Source organism: Montipora foliosa, chromosome 5 (genome assembly GCF_036669935.1).
Source record: "Montipora foliosa isolate CH-2021 chromosome 5, ASM3666993v2, whole genome shotgun sequence".
Classification (NCBI taxonomy): domain Eukaryota; kingdom Metazoa; phylum Cnidaria; class Anthozoa; order Scleractinia; family Acroporidae; genus Montipora; species Montipora foliosa.
In genome coordinates, this window is record NC_090873.1 from 772,197 (window position 1) to 791,328 (window position 19,132).

General features: G+C 39.9%; 1 protein-coding gene and 1 long non-coding RNA gene across 5 annotated transcripts in view; one reads left to right on the forward strand and one right to left on the reverse strand.

Moving 5' to 3' along the window:
* Positions 1-13: 13 nt before the first annotated feature.
* Positions 14-19,132, reverse strand: part of LOC138003295 (uncharacterized) — a 35,959-nt gene continuing 16,840 nt past the window's right edge. For all 4 annotated transcript variants that reach the window (XR_011123479.1, XR_011123477.1, XR_011123478.1 and 1 more), the window contains 3 exons: positions 14,218-14,334; positions 12,670-12,879; positions 14-1,521 (listed from right to left, as the gene is read on the reverse strand). This is a non-coding gene — a long non-coding RNA (uncharacterized lncRNA). The remainder of the gene's footprint in view (positions 1,522-12,669; positions 12,880-14,217; positions 14,335-19,132) is intronic.
* On the forward strand, positions 2,558-18,957 carry LOC138003293 (fibropellin-1-like). The gene is made up of 16 exons (XM_068849259.1): positions 2,558-3,110; positions 4,824-4,931; positions 5,745-5,855; positions 6,865-6,975; positions 7,660-7,770; positions 8,213-8,323; positions 9,410-9,526; positions 10,462-10,578; positions 10,952-11,065; positions 11,859-11,972; positions 12,055-12,165; positions 13,087-13,197; positions 14,232-14,342; positions 14,460-14,570; positions 17,144-17,155; positions 17,625-18,957. The coding sequence occupies exons 1-16, from the start codon at positions 2,588-2,590 to the stop codon at positions 17,636-17,638; spliced, it is 2,007 nt and encodes a 668-aa protein (XP_068705360.1). The 5' UTR covers positions 2,558-2,587; the 3' UTR covers positions 17,639-18,957.

Here is a 19,132-nt window from a genome sequence, read left to right on the forward strand (position 1 = left end):
CCCCCCCTCTTCATCAGTGCTCCGTTTTAAGGGTGTTTAAAGCTACTTGAGCTACACTGAAAGGAAACACGTCGAAACAATGATGAGAGATCCGAGGATCGAACTCGGGAAGTCTTGCACCAAGGCCGCGCAGTAACCGACTGTGCCATCCTTGCTCCTTAGTGATTTCACGTCGTTGTCACGCAGAGTACGGCAGACGTACTTCGTGATATGAGTGCTGCACACGCAGCACAATTATTTCTCCTCTTTTAAGCAATGATATTACTGTTTTGTGGCGTTGTCGTTGCAGTAGCCGTAGTCATTTCTTAAACTCGCTATTAGTAAGGGCCACGGCTACGGAAAGCAGAAATGTCCAGAAATGCCCCCAATGTCAAGTGTCCCCTTGTTCTTCCCCCCAAATTCAACATCAGCGGGTGTCTCGGAATACGGACAGTGAACGTCCCAAAGTGTCACCCAAATGCTGTTCCTCAAGTAAGGATAAAGAGCTGCATTTACCCTAAGCTAAAAAATAATGCTAACATTTACCCTTCCCTTGTTGTTGGAAACAGGTATCAAATATTAAAGGCTTGGACCAGGAGCCCATCCTGGAGCGTGCAACTTCCATACAGCGTCTGTGAAACGGGCGTTTTCACAAGTAGGTTTATTTTTAGACTAGCCCTTCCCGCGAATTAGGTCAAAAAACAAAGTCAGTTACGGTTCGGTGACCCTATGACGTCAGCTTAATTTCTTGTAATTGGTCATCGGGCTCCTGTGGGAGTCTCATTAGCAGGAAATTCAATCTAAAAATAACCTTCCTTGTGAAACCCCGTTGCACGCTCCCGGTGATGGGCTCCTGCTTGGACTTAAAGGGACACTTCGTAAGGGATGTCAAAATTGGGCGTGCATCTAATTAGGTGAAACGCCTCAAAAAACGTATATCGTTGCTTCATAGTTAATAGAGGGGACTGGTTTGGAAGCTTGGCAAACATCAAAGGAGCAAACAAAGCTGCCAAGATTTGGTTTGGGAAGTCCACGACCGTGCACAATCTTTTGTTTTGCGCTCATGCACTATGCATAAATTACGTAAACCAACACGTTTCTATTGGTTAGTTCCTAAGTACGGAGTAAACAACTTTTGTGTTTTGGGCACGGTCAAGGCCAAAAAATAGAACAAAAACCTACAACAAAGAAAGTTGTCGGGTTTCATAACCATTCCCGTCTATTAACTATGATTGCTTTAATAAGGAAAAATGATCGTGCTGCACTTGAAGCACATGTTTTAGCATATTCTATCGCCACGCAAAACAACAACGTGAACTAACCAAACCAGGCAACTCAGTTGAGCGTGCGACAGTGAATCTTTCATTCAGGATCAATTTTTACCTCAGTAAAACCGTTCGTGCCCTTGAAAGGATACTTTGCCTTTCTTGTAAAACGTCAAGGAGATGAAACGGAAAGTTATACTTTGAAGTAACGTTTTCCATGTCGTACTCGCTGATTCTCTTCTTCTTGATTAAATTCCCTGTAGCTGCTTGTCATGACCTATACAAAAAGGGTTTGACAAAAAAAAAGCATTTGACATGTTTGATGAACTTGGGTTCAACTGTTTTCCAAAACACGCAGAATTGGTCACACCTGCTTCAGCAGCAAAAAAAATTAAACGAAAACTGGAAGAGGGTTTGCGCACGTGCGCCATTGTTAAACATTTTTTTACTCTTAAATATAGCGAGTTTTAACCAAGGGATCATGAACAATTTTGGGTAGATAGCGTGGAGCCTGTCTATGTTCTGATATGCCAAAACCATTAAATTCCTTGAACGAAAACTTATTATAATATGAAAGCCACTTACGTGTTTGGATTATAGTAGAATTTTGTTGGGCTTAAAAGGAGCCCATTATTCGCGCCCCTGCTCCCGTCCCTCCCAAAATGGTCCTTGGCAAGAGAAAATGAGTTTTCTCTTTCCCTTAGTCCCTTGAAGAAAAGAACAGTAATAACGCTACAACGCTAGGAATGAAATATGTTTCTCAATAAAATCAATTTGCTTTCTTTGTTGAGCATAATTACGATCCTTTGTTTATTTCTTTCAACTATCAAACCGTAAGCAAACAAAGAAATTTTGCAGAAGGCCGACGTCTTCTAATTCTCTAAAGAAGCTCAGTATCAGCTTAACTGTTCATCTCTTCAGTGAGCTTACTCCACTACAATGATAATTGTCCTCACTTAATGGGAAACTGTTACTATTTGAACAGTTTAATATATATATATTTGAGTGTCATAATATTACCGGTCTTTATTTGGAGCCCCATAGAGTTTTGTCTTGTGCCTCAGTTACTGAGAGCAACCAGTGCTAAATTTATAACAAGGCTGATGCTACAATAGATTACGACAAAATCTTGTGTCACCTTTCCCGATAAATTGCTGTTCTTGACTCAAAATTGAAGCCATATTTTATTTACGAATTCAAACAATACATCCACACGGAGTGTCATTTAGGTCTTACATTGACCAATCGCAGGTCAGTATTTTGAGGTGGTACGTAAACACAAAAGTATGACCTTTAATCCATTCCGTCGAAAGAGTTCCCTTCTTCCTCGAAAAACGACCAAAATGAAGACAAGAATAAGGGGAATTATTTTGGGTTCTGTGCTGCTTGTAATTTTGTGTGAAATCGATGCGAGACCCAATCGCAAGGACAAGCGATCATCAAGATTATCAGAGACGGAGGAAACACGAGAAAAGACAAAACAAGTTGCGATCAGACAGAAACAAACACAACTGGTATTACGCGACCCGGTGAACGAAAACCAGCATGGCGCCCGAGAGTTACGGACCAGTAAGCCGTTAAAGAAGTCAAAAAATATTTTATCGTTAAAACATAACTATGAACGCAAAAGACAGTATATAATGCATCCGTTCCACACCGCGTTACCCCATCCGTACATGTTGATGCGACCACCTCCTATGACGCAGAGAACTATTGTAACAACGAGAATTCCGAGACCGCCGATGCCCATTCCTTACAATGAGTTCTTCTCTCGAGGTTTGTATGGAGGAATGCACCATCGCGCTTTTCCTTTTTCATTTTATGATCCCACGAGAATGTACGCGGATGACGAAGAGGATGAAGAAGGTAAGTGATAGTTAAAAACATTTTGATTTATAATCGCTAGTCACCCATAAATTGGGCGTCGCAATTTATGAATTAAGAACCTGTTAGGCCTGACACATTAAGTGGCTTCGATTCACTCATTCTCGTTGAGGTAAAAAGGCTGAATTTTAAATACAGCGAAAGAAATCGTATTATTAACAGTCTGGCTTATAAATATAACTTTTGATAAAGGCGTTAACGCCGGAATAAGAAGGCTGTCCTTTTAGAGCCTAATCTTTCCCGGTAAAAGAACAAGCAACATACACAGACGAATTCACTTGAAATTAAGTAGTCTTTTGTTCTTAAGAAAGGTCCTTTTGATTGAATCGGCAAACATCATGTGACGTTAATGTCCTTATGTCACAGCCCGAGATTCGCCCTTCGACATGTCCGCTCTTTTGGAAATCGTTTTAATACCTACAGGGCAATGGTAATGCTTTATATACAGTCTCCTAGGGGTTTACAATTCTCTCTGTGGGGTGAGATAGAAAAGCAGCCTATAAAGGCTCCTCAAGCAGCCGCTGTCACTCCATACTTAAAGCCACCTACCCACCCAACCTACTGACGTATGAATGCGAAAGACGACGTTATATTGAAGGAGAGATAGACCACCAATACCGGGGGTGTTAATTTTACCACACGATACCACCTTATTAACAACACTAACTACGTTTTTCCAAATATTTTCAAATGTAGAGTTTTCATATAGTTTCATTTTATTACCCAAAATCATCGCTCTTTCGCAGCTTAGTAGCTCTATTGTTACAGTAAAATTGTATTAAAGTTAGTAAAATTTTCACTCGTAAATATTCAGGTCCGTTCTTTAAATAAGAGTTAAATTGTTATCCGTGAGCTTGTGGCTGAAATGTATAACAGTGAAGGTTATGTCCTCTATGCTGCTTGTTCTAAAGCTTGCGTCACTGGTAACATCAGCACTAACTAAAACAACATTCAGATGTCTACTTTTATAAAAGTAGTGACTTATTGAAGCATTTGATTAAAAAGTTTAGCGATAAAAAATTTTGATTTAAAAACATTTTAAAAAAGTTTGACGACGTTTCGACGTTCACATAACGTCATTCTCAAGTCAAAATGAATAAGAATTAAACAAGTATATATAAGATAAGTAAACAATAGGAACTAATGTACAATAGAAAATATGTATGAGAATAAGAATAAAATACAATAGAAAACAATAAAAATTAAGTAAAATGTTTTGCATTAATGGGGTCACTTCGTACATTGAGAGAAGGTTTAAGTTTCCTGATGAACAGCATTTCGAAAACAAGACAGTTAAATTTGCTGCTGCACTTCTTAAGCACGTGAAATTGGCTGCTTTTCAATCCCAGGAGACTACCATGATGTTCCCTGAAGTGGTGCAAAATGCAAAACTTTTTACTTAATTTTTATTGTTTCCTATTGTATTTTATTCTTATTCTCATACATATTTTCTATTGTACATTAGTTCCTATTGTTTGTATATTATATATACTTGTTTAATTCTTATTCATTTTGACTTGAGAATGACGTTATGTGAACGTCGAAACGTCGTCAAACTTTTTTAAAATGTTTTTAAATCAAAATTTTTTATCGCTAAACTTTTTAATCAAATACTTTTATAAAATAAGTGCAAATGCATGCAAGAAGGCTAAGAGTCTATCACGTGGGTGAAAACACGGTTTATCCATTTTACAGAGCGTCACTGTAATCCAAATCCTTGCCAAAATGGCGCGACGTGCCATGAGGTCAGAGATGGCTACGAATGTATGTGTGCACCGGGATTTAAAGGAACAGATTGCGATGGTAAGGGAATGTCAACCTAGTTCCCAGGGTCTCTCTTTGAGGGAAGAAGAGAGACCCTGGGAACGAGATTAGCGGAATGTTCAAAATTAAAGGGTAGATACATCAGTATCTATGATGGCATAGTCGAAAAGCATCCGCGCACTCCCAACAAAGTCGAACCCAGGCCCTTCCAATGACTAATTACGACGTTTCCGAAAGGCCTACGCAACTTCCACGAGTCGCTTGTAGTTCAGTATAACTAGCAAATTAGTCTCAAAATGAATGACAATAATGATGAGAATAAAAGTAATGACAATGCTTAATTCATACAATCAATAACAATAATATTAAAAGAGGTTAACCCCATCGAGGGTAGCTTCCAAGAAGAAAATATATTTTTTCTTTAAGAAAGCCAAAAAAATATTTGTACGCGTACTATATAAACTTTATCATATAATGTGCCTTGGTGAAATTGCACGGGTCCAACGCTCGGATTTTTGTAGCATACCTGTCATATATTCATGTAAAAAAGAGTTCTCTGGTTAAGAAAAAATTAAAAACGTAAGCTTTCGCCTTCGAGACTAAAGCCTTTAAAAACTAAGATGTAAACGCGCGAGATGGAAATATATACAAAATGGAAGTGTGAAAAAAAAATTGTAAAAATGGTTAAAGGAAAAAAAAGCGCCAATTCGCTCTCTCGTGCCCTTACAGGTCTAAGCACCACTGTCTTACACACATAAAAGTATTGACCCGATGTAGAATGAATGGGACTAAAGTAATTAGAGCCAATTCAAGCTTCACTCAACTTTGACTTTGTTTGTTATTTTCTTAAAGAGGAAAACAAATGTCATCCTAATCCTTGTCGTAATGGAGGAATTTGTACAGAGGCAAATGGTGGATTCATCTGTACCTGCATGGAGGGATACAAGGGAACCAATTGTGAAGGTATGCAGTCTACCTTTTTCTTATATACTATATTGGATACAGATGAAATACTAGGATTTTCCTTTTCACCAAAATATCACATCTTCACCACGCACAGTGAAGATATTATTTTTGTCTTCCACATGTCTTCATGGAAACTAACACGATAAGGCAATACAAATCAGGTTTCCCCTTCATTGTAAGATACTTTTGTGCTGTAATATAATTGTTGTCTCCTACGTTAACATTTTATGACTCAATATGACATTACATGCATCATGATCTTGATTTTTCCATAACTTTTATATATTGTTTCATGTTACACAACATGCGAGTTTTGGCGGTTGGTGACCACTTTTTCGCCTTTCCGAAAATGAATAAAACAAGTCGTGCGACCATGTAATATCCTCTATTTCAGCCTGCTGTGAGGTTTCCAACAGGCGAATGAATGAATATTCAGCCATTCAGATGTGAGAGTATAATTATCACTTGATCTGAGGAAATCTCCGGCGTTTGACGACGGCCGCATCTATTTGCTTCACGTTACGTTTGGGTTTTTTGATGACATGTGTACACTGATTTACCCTCTTTTTTTGATGGGGGGGGGGGGGCGGGGGGGAGGGGAGGGGGGTAGTTTTAGTTTTACGAAATACTCAAGCATCGGGGAACTCTCAGTATCTCTTTTCCCCGTTAGCGCAACGTCTTTTCTTTTCTGTGTGTACCCCTTATGAACTCGAAACCCTCCAGCTCGCAGATGGTTTGGTAGCTCAGTGTAATCTCACTGGCTTCGATTCGAGTCCCGTTCAAGTCTGCATTCTTTTCAGGTTTTTCCTTGTTAACTGCTTAAGCTGCTCTCTCGACTGCGACGATCAATCACGCTTCGAGTTGTCACAAGCCGAAGGTTTAAACGAATTACATTCAAATATTTCACTGTCATACGTTAGGTTGAATTTGCTTGATAATGGTCAAAGTCAACCGAGTCAAATTTCACCTAATTACCTTCAATGCTCACCAAATATTTCTTTAACAGAGAAAAATAAATGCCAGCCGAACCCGTGTAGAAATGGAGGAACATGCACTGAAATGGATGATGGGTTTGAATGTTCCTGCCCAGCAGAGTACAAAGGCCCGTCATGTGAAGGTATACGCATGCGAATTCATATTTCATCACTTTTTCAACAATTGGTGCATTAAAGAATGAAAGAAAGTATCAGAGTTTTCTGTAAAGCCACCAAGCCTTTTTTGGGCTGCCCTTGACCATAACACAGACAAATTGCGAAACGTTCCGTTGTAAACGTACTGAGCTGAGGATTTGTGAGAAATTAACTAATAAGATCAACCAATTTTAAATATAATTTACTAGACGCTGTGTTTATTTACCGCCTGGGAAACGTGAAGTTTCCTTTATCCCATGATAAATGACCTATTAACAAAAAAGGTTAACTTATAGACCAGATAGAAAGCTACAAAAACAAGCTTTTGCCTTGAACTCTTGTTCTGTTTTCGTGTTTTCATGGTGGAGGAGAGGTTACAAAGTTCCTTGCTTTATTTGTTTTCGGAACATTCTGAGTGGTTAACTCGGAGATGATACAAAGGTACTGTTCACCTCTGAGAAACCAAAAAGAAAGAAACAAAATTGTTTCCAACTATAGTAATCTCTTCGGTTCATATCTTTTTGGTGTTTTCTGGTTTTACACTTGTGTACCTCGTGTAAAAGTGATGGATTTTTACCAACCGCGAAGCTGCGAGATACGTATCCTCCGCTATTTACTTTCCCACCCTTCTCGATGGATACTTATTAAATATTGTATACTACGTTTAACAGTGGAAAACCTGTGTTTTATGAACCCATGCCTGAATGGTGGAACATGTATGGAAGCGCTTGGAACGCACAATTGTATGTGTCTAGAAGGGTTCAGCGGCTCAGCTTGCGAGAGTAAGTTTTTCTATTGTTACAAAACTTGCTTAAACGCGATAATTAAAATTAAGTTTAAAATGTTGGAAATCTCAGAATTTTTGCAGCAATGCGATGTCTTCACTCGTGAATAAACGGAAAGAAGTTGGAAATATAACGTATCTCCTAAAATGTCCGAGACCCCATCGGGATATAAACCAAGGTCCATTCGAGCACTGGGCTGACGCTGCACTCACTAAGTGTCAAGAACACTTAGACGAAGGTGTTCAATAAATATGATGATTGTATTGAATTCCGCTTACGGATAGTGCGATAAGCCTAAATTTATGCTTGCTTTATGAAGCATTGAGATGCATGAACTCATGAACGAACGAAAATGGTTGAAACACGCATGCTTTATGTACGGTTCTTCAAACTACAACTGTATTATTTACTCCGCATTTCTTCTTCCCTATTTTTGCAGTCGAGAGTAAATGTCGAAGCAATCCTTGCAGAAACGGAGGGACGTGTTTCGATAATCATAATTCTTACACATGTTCCTGTTTAGCAGGATTTTCAGGAATCAACTGTGAAAGTAAGTAAAGTGTTAAATTGGTCTTGTGCGACGCAACTTGCCTCTGAGCTTGACAATTTTGGTGCGAATCAAAGTCGCAAATTCCCAATCAGGCTTGGTCCACAAACAGTACAAGACTGGATTCGCTTTCGAAGGTCTCGATTTAATTAAGGCGTAGCTCCATTCAACGGAATACGTCGCGCAACGATACGATACCACGTTGATAGTAAGCTTTGTGGCTAATAGAATCCACTTCCATATCTCTTAACAAGTGCGGCAGTTTATAAACACCCATAATCGCAATTGCGTAAAGCGACTCAAGCAAAAGCGCTTATTTCACCGTAAAAACGGGGGTTGAAGATAGCCCAAGCACAAGGATCAAAGCTTTCCTTTTCCTTTTCCTTACTTGCGCCTATGCATGCTTGCCTTTGCTTGCGTCGTGTGAAAACGAAACACAGCATAAGCACAAGGAAAATTTGCTATGTCTGCCCAATTAAAGCACTCGTTCCAGATTCCCCGCGTCCGAGCAGTTGAACAAAATGGCGGATTCTGTGGATGATTTTGATGCTTATTTTGACACTTGATTTCAATAACATAAGCTACTTTTTCTTGTGCTTGTGCTTGTGCTTGAGCTTGCATCGCTAGTGAAAACCAGGCTTAAGGGAGCGGCCTACGCAACGATAGCGGCAACGCCAAAAATCTGCATTTTGAATGAGCAAAACTAATGGCTGCCTTCTCTTTACATGCGCCCTTCATTTTGATTCATTTCTTTGAAGTCTTCAGTTACACAACGACGTGAAATGACCAAATGAGCACGTGACGCTACCGTTTACTGGAAGTTTCTTTCTACACCTCTGCTACTGTCTATGCGAGTTTAAGTTTATAGACAGTCAGTGCACATATCAATTCCGAACGACTTGTGACAACTGTAATCGCAATATGTATTCTTAGGTGTCGTGTCTTGCACGTTTACTCTCTGAAAATAAACTTGAAACTTGAACTTGAACTGCTTCATGATACCAAATAATATGAACATGTATGATAAAATGAAGTCATCGTTTGTGCCTAAGCTCCCTCTTTTAACCGCCCTCTCGTTTTTCATTACAGCAATGGTGTCAGTTTGCGACTCTAACCCTTGTCTGAACAGTGGTACATGCCTGAATCAAGGACCCAACCTATACAAATGCGTGTGTCCACACGGTTTCAGAGGAAAGAACTGCGAAAGTAGGCTATGCGAGTTTAGATCCACGTTTGTCTCTGAAATGAAAGTGCTGGTTAGAACGACCACTAGAGATGCCTGATTGCCAAACAGGAATTCTACTGAAACTAGACATTAAGGCCGAGGTCAGATCTAAAGAGGGTTAAATAGTACATCTCAACGAAAGATCAAAGAAATAAACAGGCCTTGCTCATCAGACTTCGCTGCAGTCAATTAGGGTCTGAATTACGAAGAGCGTTTCCCTGCTAGCAGAGATCTCTCGTCTTTTCCGTTCGCTGGGCTGACGAGTACGGGAAAAGAGACATCTGCCATGGGTCGAAACTCACTGTGTTGAGCTTACGCGGCGGTTACTTAGCGACCGAATCCTCACGTGATACTTCATGTTCTGTGGGCTCACTTAACAACAGCGGAAATACTGTAAAGAAATGCGCGGGACACAGCGGGCTCAAGTCACAGCGAGCAAACATATCGTGGGGCATGCGGTTTCAAGCGTGCCGTCCACGGTTGGATCAAAGAGAGTTTCGACCCATGGCAGAGGTCTGTTTTCCCGTACTCGTCAGCGAACGCAAAAGGAAAGAGAACTCTGCTAGCAAGGAAGAAGCGCGCCGACCAAAGAGATCTTTTTCTTACAGATGGCCTAAAGTATACATAAGGCGCTTTTGGCGGCCGCTACACGGTCCATGTGAGATTTCGGAGCACAGCACCACAGCCAGATGAAATGAGCTGTGCGCTATTTTGATGCTACGTTCAAAATTCGCTGTATAATGACATGGGCACGCTTTATTTACTACGTAAACAATGAAGTGTAAATTAAGGTTAGAAGTCAAGGGTACGCTTCTATTCCCATGCTTCATCTAGTTTTTCTGCTGATGAACTTCGCCAATAAGACTCGCACATTTGAAGCTATAATTTTATGCCTTGTTCTTCTTTTGCTTTTCAGTGGAGAAAAAATGCGAGCCTAACCCGTGTCAAAATAGTGGAATCTGCAGAGAGCTGATAGAAGAGGAGGATTATAAATGTGAATGCTCGCGTGGATTTAGAGGAAAAGATTGTGAAGGTCGGTGGAATGGATTAAAACGTCAAAATATCCTTCTTTTTTTTCACTTAGGAGAAAAACCTGAGTGTTCGCGAGCACGCACAATGCTTAATCCAGTCGATGCTGGGCAGTCTCAGTACACCGTTGTTTGTGAGGCTTACTTGATGGAAATCGATTTTGAACTGCGTAACTACCTCAGAGGTAGTTATGTTCGCTTCCTTCAATTTTAACAACCACGAAGTCCTATCGTGTAAAGGTGACAGAACAATGCGTAAAAGTTATATCATGTAAGCGGTATCAAAATGTCACATTATATGACGTCTTACAAGACATACGTGTCAAAATCAAGTGTTCAGCACCTGCTTTGAGTTGCATTGTTTTTTTCATTTTCTAGAGGAAATAAATCTCTGCGAGTCCAATCCTTGTGGTAATGGCGGAACATGTTCTCAGTTTGGTAATTCGTACCACTGTCTTTGCGTGGAGGGATTCAGAGGCATTAATTGTCAAGGTATTGTCACGGTAATATTATATTTGTTTATATAATAAGCTCAACAATGCACCCATTTTGATTGGTTCTCACCGTGATCCAATAGAGGACAGACGCACAGCTGACGTTATCATCAAAACCTTTCAATTATTCGTTACATAAAACAAATAGAATCCATGTTATCGTGCGTCTGTAAAGTAATAGATCATAGAAGAGACTTCAAAATGTGGTAAAAACATCAGTGACAAACTCGGCTATCATGTGCCATTTTTTTGTTCTCATTTTGACGTAATCTTTGATCTCTAACTGAACAGACGCATCGCAAACATATTGAAATCTACTTGTTAACTCATCTTGGATAAAATATTTAAACAGTGTACATGTATGATCAGTTTAGTGTTGCACATGCGTTCACAGGGTTAGTATCCTTTGCAGCTGTTTTTGGGATGTCACGTTGCGTGGTATTTAAAAACGGTTGCGAAGGAGACTATCACGGGGTGTGACAGATTACAATAGCCCACTTTCACGGTTAGTTTTTCTCATTTGCATTACGATGTAAGCTAACGTTGATGCGAGGCAATTTTGGGTTAAAACTACAAAATAGCCCGAAATTGCCTCACATACATGCTAGATTACATTGTAATGCAAATGACAAAAACTAACCGTGAAAACGGCTATTCTGTTAGAAGGCGAAACAAAAATTGATTCATTAATTAAGGCTGTGATGTTTCGCGTGCAATCCCTTTGCCAGACCGACATTTGTGAGACTCCTTGACTGAGTGAATATTAAAGAATTTTGTTTTTCACAAAACAGAACCAGACAGATGTCACTCGGTTCCCTGTCAAAATGGAGGAACGTGCATTCAGGAAATCACTGGAACATACAAATGCCAATGCCCGGAAGGGTTTAGAGGATACAACTGTGAAGGTAGATACAAATAAATTGCCAAAAAATGAAAGCGCACAATCTTTAATGTCAACGAAACTCAGTTACTGTCCTTGATTTTCAGAGGAGCTAAAGTGCCATTCGACTCCGTGTCAAAATGGTGGTACATGCTTTGAAAACAGTGGAGGATATACGTGTACATGTCCGCCAGGCTTCAAAGGAATCAACTGCGCAGGTCGGTATGGCATTTTTTTTTTAAAACGAGCATAATTTTTGCACTGCTAGTTCAATAGACCATTTTACAGTTGTAGCTAAGTTACCTGGCCTACGAATGGAAGCGAGGCTGCCGGTGACCCTGTTTTGATACAAACCTCCGTGCTTTTGTTAATACGGACTAATTAGAATTACAACAACACAATTTGCATGATAAAAGCAGTCGGGGCTGTATCAATGCAAGGTCACCGGCAGCCTCGCAGCCATTCATAGGCTAGGTTGCAGAGCAAACAACTGTAAAATGGCCTATTCTTGGTTTTCACATGATGTCACGGTCGCCATTTTGGAGCCCCTAAACAAAGAAACGGCGGCAATGTTGGTGCCCCGAACCAATCCTCCGGGATTTGAACCCTATTTTTATGCAAGTGTTTCCTTTTGTTTTCGTTGTAAAACATGGCTGTTGATCACGTGAGTGAAAACCAAGAATAGGCATGTTTCATGATTTTTTCTTTGCAAAGGAAATTACCAGACGAGTGATTCATTTGGTCGGTAAGATTCTTAGTCTGCCTTTTCCATCATGGCTCAATCTCTTTCCGTTCGTCGTGAGGAGGGGAAACCCAGGCACGTAAACGCAGCACTGCATCGATCGTCGTCAAGAGGCCTGGGAACACCAGAAATTAAAAACTGCGTATCCTCCAAGTTCTGCTTTCCATAGCTTCAAAATGGCGTCGAGAAGCTAAGAGAGAAGACATCGAATTTACCTAAGAATAAATATACAACTTCGGGCTTCGTTTTTAAATTTACAGGAGTTCTCTCGTTTTCATTTCCATCTCCATTTAATCACGCTTTTAGAGGCTTCTTTCGGTGGTTGGTCTTAGTGAATATTGATGATGATACAAAGCTATGATTTAATTATATCGCCATTGTTTGTTTGCTGCGTCAGAACGAGACAGCTGTCATCCTAACCCTTGTCACCATGGCGGAGTGTGTGAGATCGAGGGCGACGACTTCCTGTGTTCTTGTATCTCGGGATGGACAGGGCTAACATGTGAAGGTACGGGATACTTTTATCAGCCGATATTAAGATGCGATAAAAATGAAGACTATAATCTGCGACAAAATGTCTTGAGACACTTCATATCTTCGGTTAGAAAACACACTTTTTCTTTCGTATTACAAAAAATTATCTCTTCATCAACTAAAACCCTCTCCACCCCTTGGAAATGTTGAAAAACTCAAACTTCTCGGACACGGCCAACTACCAACGTTGGTTGGGGAGGAATTGTTAAGTTAGCAATAGAGTGAAGTCCGAATGAAATGTTAAAGTGTCTCGCAGAGTGTAGTTGTAATTGCAAAATGTCATCCAGGCCCGGGTTGCTCGAAGCATGGTTAGCGCTAACCAGCGTTAAATACCATGGAAACCCATAGCTTTTGATACCTCTTAACCAACGGTTAGCGCTAACCAGGCTTCGAACAACCGCCCCAGGTTGACAAACTAGTTGCTATTAACATACATGTCATTTACACAGTGGAGGCGTATGATATTGTCAAGACCGCAGACTAGTGGAACACCTTCCAGTGAAGAACTTAGATAACCGCTATACCTCCCAAGGGATTCGTGTAGCCCAGTGGGTAGCCCAGTGTCAAAAAGGTCGTACGTTCGAATCCTACAGGGGCCTCTGATTTTTAATTTGCCCTTTTGCCCGTTGCCTCTCGGACGCATTTCACCTTCGACCACCTATACTTGTATCATCGAGGCGCTATTATTCAGAAAGACAAACATTACATAGCGGAACAAATTTGATTCCCAGGAATGATCAGTACATAAATTCTCCTCACAATTCAATGAAATGTCAGTCAGAAAGGTATTGAGAATGAAGATTATTATCAGATGCTTGAGAGGTGTGATCTTGATATAACACCAAATTATCATGACTACCCAACCAAAAAGGCCATGGTACTAGTTAGGAGAACGAACGTTTCAGTCGTGGGAATGAAAGACCATGAAAGGGTTAATGGGTTCGATGATCCATATGCAGTCGCTGATCTCTATCGTACCTCAATTTGTACTTACCGTTGTTTTATCAGACGAGGACCATTGTCACCCAAGCCCTTGCGAAAATGGAGGAGTTTGCATTGCAAAAGGATCCTCATATGAATGTCACTGTCCCGTGCACTGGTCTGGCATCAACTGTGAAAGTAAGGTTCCTATTAGCAAACGATAAATTCTCTTTAACCTACAGCAACAATGAAGTGGTTAGGATGGTATGGAGAACATGCATGTGAATAAAACGCTTCATATTTTATATCCTCTAGCCCCAAGTACACTTGCATACGCCGTGGCTAACTCATGCGCAGCAACAACATATGGGTGCTGCCCAGACGGCAAAACACCAGCAGCAGGCCCTCACCAAGCAGGCTGTCCCGGTAAGGAATGGGTCTGAATCAGAGGTTATCCGTGATAAGTCCAATAGGGTAGTAGAGCAGCTCTCATAATATTAACAATAATAAGTATTGGAAATCGTATGAACGCGAGTTCATTTCGTGAGTTTTGGGCAGGAGCAATGTCTTGAAAGTTCTCAAAATTGGCATAAGCCATAGCTGAGAGCAATTTGAGAACTCTCAAAACGTCACGAGAGACCATAAATCACGAAAGTCACGAGCAAGTTCATACGATTTTTTTTATTTATTGTACTACAAAAGATTACTCTATCGCTTTGTTAACATAGCAACTTTCGTATTGCACCCTGTAACCTAGATATTTATGTCGTTGAACAATCAGAAAGGCGATACTCTGTTGAGTATATCATAATAATGTTATTAATAATAATAATAATTAACAATTAGAACCGTAGCCCGCAAGGGCTACGGGTCAATAGCCCATGAGGCGAAGCCGAATGGGCTATTGACCTGTAGCCCTTGAGGGCGAAGGGTCTAATTGTTTTAGTATCACCCAACTAGTCGGACAGAAAAGGCAATAATAAAGTTAGCAAATGCAAGTTGAAAATATATTTATTTGGGAATAAAACGAAAGAGAGCGTCTGGCTTTTCGCTACTCGAGGACTACTGCTAATAGTCCTCTAGTAGCGTAGTCAATCAAAATGCAGCATTTGCATTAGTCCACTAGTTGGGTGATACTAACAATATTTAGCAACTATTCACCGAAGTGGAGGTGCCTAGTGGTGGGTGATGTAGCATCTCTCGTAACGTATAATGTGATTGGTTCGCTACCCAAACCAAAAACAAAAGACTAAACAATTGAAACAATGACTTAGACTTAAAAACATACTTATTATATAGATACTGATAAAATACAAGGATTTCTCCTTTTACTTAAAAATAATATCTTCACCGCCCACAGTGAACATATAATTTTTATCTTTCACATGTGAGAATATACGTGTCGTCATGGTAACGAACACGATAAGCCAATAAAACGCGAGCGTGGCCTTCATTGCAAGATACTTTTGGGCTTCAATATAATTCTTCTCTACAGTGGAACCTCGATTTAACGAAGTCGCCGGGGACCGGCCAAATTTGTTCGTTAAATTGAGGGTTCGTTATATCGAAAACCTCGATGTAACGAACTTGAGGGGAAACGACCAAAATATTCGTTATATCGAGGTCATAGTTAATGATTGACAACCCACAAGACACCAATGCTGTTGCCGTTAAACGGATTCAAGATCAAGGAGGGACGTCGCAGATCGTAGGTCATGTGCTATTGACACTGTCACATGTATATCACTTGTTTTTAAAACACGGAGGACAAATCTCAGTGGAAGTGACTGGCAAAAGAAGAAACAAGGGCATTAGACTTTAGAGCTTGATAATGACCGAAGTTCGGTCGAAACGTCGCGCATTTTTCCCGATAATTTTTACCTCAATTTAGTTAAATTAAAATTCATTTGCCAAGTAGTGGCCTAGTAGGGTAGAGTGTCAAGGTCTTGTTGGAATAAACTGGCATCACGAACACTTGAGATTTCATAACAGAGAACAGCATCATCAGCAAATAACTTGATTTTAGAGTTGAGGTTATAGACAATATCATTGATGTAGATAGGAACGAGAGGGGACCTAGGACTTTGCCTTGGGGGACACCAGAGGTAACACTGGTCCGAGAAGACTTTGTACCAGAAACCTGGACACACTGAGTGCGGTCCAAAAGGAAGTTCTCAATCCAAAAAAGACTATTACCAGTGATGCCATAATAATTGAGCTTAAGTAGGAGTTTCTGCTGGGGAACTGAGTTAAAGGCATTTGAAAAGTCAATGAAGAGTACATCTGTCCTGATTCGCTTGTCCAGCAAGGATAACCAATCGTCGAGGACAGAGATGAGCTGTGTTTCAATAGAGAAGCCTTTCCGGAAGCCATGTTGGTGACGGGTAAGCATATTACTGATCTCTAGGTGATTAGACAGATGACTGCACAAAACACGTTCCATGGGTTTACACGAGATGCAAACAATAGAAGCTGCTTTCAATACCATTCAATAGCAGGTTTCGAGAGCTGCTACACTACTGAAATATCCACCACTAGCCACCGACACTGAGGTGAATAGTTGTTTTAGTATATACTAAAACAGTGCGATAATATATACTAAAACAGTGCGATAATATAGCACAAAAAGATGATTTCAACTCATTTATTCCTGCAAAGATTACAAGATTTTCGGGCGCAAATTCCGCGCCAGTTGCTCGGAGGTCAATAGCAAAGGATATCCGGAGTTTGAGCAGCCAATCAGCGCACGCGTTCAACGCTATCCACTGTTTTGATATATTTAGTATTGTAGCAGTCTCCAGTGTTGTTAGGTATCCATCTTGCTTCTGTTGTTTAGCCTTTTGTTTCCGCATTGCATGGGTAACGAGCGAGCCGATCACACTGTACCTTACGAGAGAGCTATCATCATCCCTTCAACACCCTTAGTGAACGTGACTTAACTCACTGTACGTTTTTTCTTCTTTTCTACATTGACTCATCTGATCCTTGGGTGTACACAGAACACATTGCAGGTATGACTTTTGACAGCATGTTTGCATGACGATTTGATCCAAACTTGAAAACTAAGAATCGCGTTGTTTCGTAAAGGGAGCGTGCCACGCTGTTTTAAACAACTTCCTTACACGTGAAATGCCAATATCATAAATTGGAACATGGCAATAAATAAGAAATACAGCAATGCAAAAGGAATGAATTGATAGACAAAAGTAAAAGCGGTAACTGGACTGGACTGAACTGGATCGGATCACATCTACGCAAAACGACCAGTTCCCAGTTTGCGCAATTGGTAGAGCACAAAAACCGTATCGCAGGCTCAAAAAAGTTATCACGTGACAAGCGTTCTCTGACTCTCCCTTCTCCTCTCAGTTATTTTCTTGTCGCCTTCTGTGGTTTTCCTGTCCCAGCTCGAAGCTATAATACAAGTTGCATATTGCTTCACCTCGTTTAATTGTTGTTGTTTATTTTTTCCTTTTGCCACAGGTATTTCAAGATAAATTAATTTCCAAGGAGCGTGTGAAGCCATACGTGTCGCAAAGTGCATCACGGGATATCACAAGAATAACAACGTTTTTTGGTTTCACAAAAAAACACGGTTCATAAAATCATATTGATCATAGTGAATTGTACCAAACGTGAAATTGTAAATAGCTGAGGCAAATCTTGCTTAACTAATTAAAAAAACAATATGGAGCTAAATTAAGATGATCTAATTTCTTGTCAGCGCTCCTTTTTGATACAAAGTCACTCGAAACGGAAGCGAGCATTATTTTATGGGTATGACATAAGCGACGGGTTTTTTGCGCAAATTACCACTTAACACTTGTTACAAATAGCACATGTAACAATACAATACAATACAATACAACTGTCTGAATCAAATTAATTGTTCAAACTTGCGCGTTTGAATACAAAACAATATCAACCTTGTTATCCGTTGCGTTGTGTGGTGGATGAGATATAAACGATAGCAGCTTTTAACACGAGAACTACAAAAGAGACTACGAAAAGGAAAAAGGAAAATAGTGAAGACCTTTCAGTTCAACTTTCGAACGAAAACGTCCGGGAGATGATGCCACTGTGGAACAGTCATAACTTAGTATTGAAGCATACACAACAAAGGGCAATATCTTCAATGTTTTTGAAAGTCTCTTTACGTTGCTTTGTATTTTTGTTACAAAGCTCAGTGCCGCCAGCAAAGAGCTGCTGTCTGGTGCTCAATACACCACTCTCAAAAGTGAAGTCACTGTATGCTTTTGTCAACAAATTCTACTCTGGTATTCAAAATTTTGTTTTGACAAGTTCAGCTTAAATCACCAGACGTGTCTGTGATTACATATTAATAATTGACCAAATTAACAGCATTAAAAATTAACAGTTGTGACTGTGATCAATACTGGCTGACGCAATTTTGAAATATTGAATTAAGGGGGGCCATTGAAGAAAGATAGTTTCTCTGAGAAATGTTATAGTATTACTTAGTACACGTAATTTATATTGACTCCATGTAGTTTTATTTATTGGGGTTATTTTTCGTATACCCTGTCCAAGCTCCAGGGTGAATTATTTCAACTTTCAGATGTTGTTACTATTACATGACTTAAGACCTGAATCTCTTATGGAGGAAGCAATAATTTAATAAATTACAATTTTGTAAAATGTTTTTGGTTGTTAATGTGTTTCGTGTACTGACTAGTAACCGGCATATCAGATTGCCATACAGTTCTCGTGAATTGAATAGCGGTCAACTGCAAAAGAGAAGTTCTCAAAATGTCTTCTACTTTCTTACTAACAGTTATTTCAGCTTCCTTCAGCTACCTCGCCCTAAAAATACTTATAAATTATACGGGATTTTCTTGATATTGTACCCGCAATGGTTCTTAAAATATAAATATTTTAACGCATCATTCATTTTGCATTTGCATTATTTGGTTTTCCCCTGAGGGAACGTGCGGTACTTGATGAATTATAACTTAATTCTTTCAATTTAC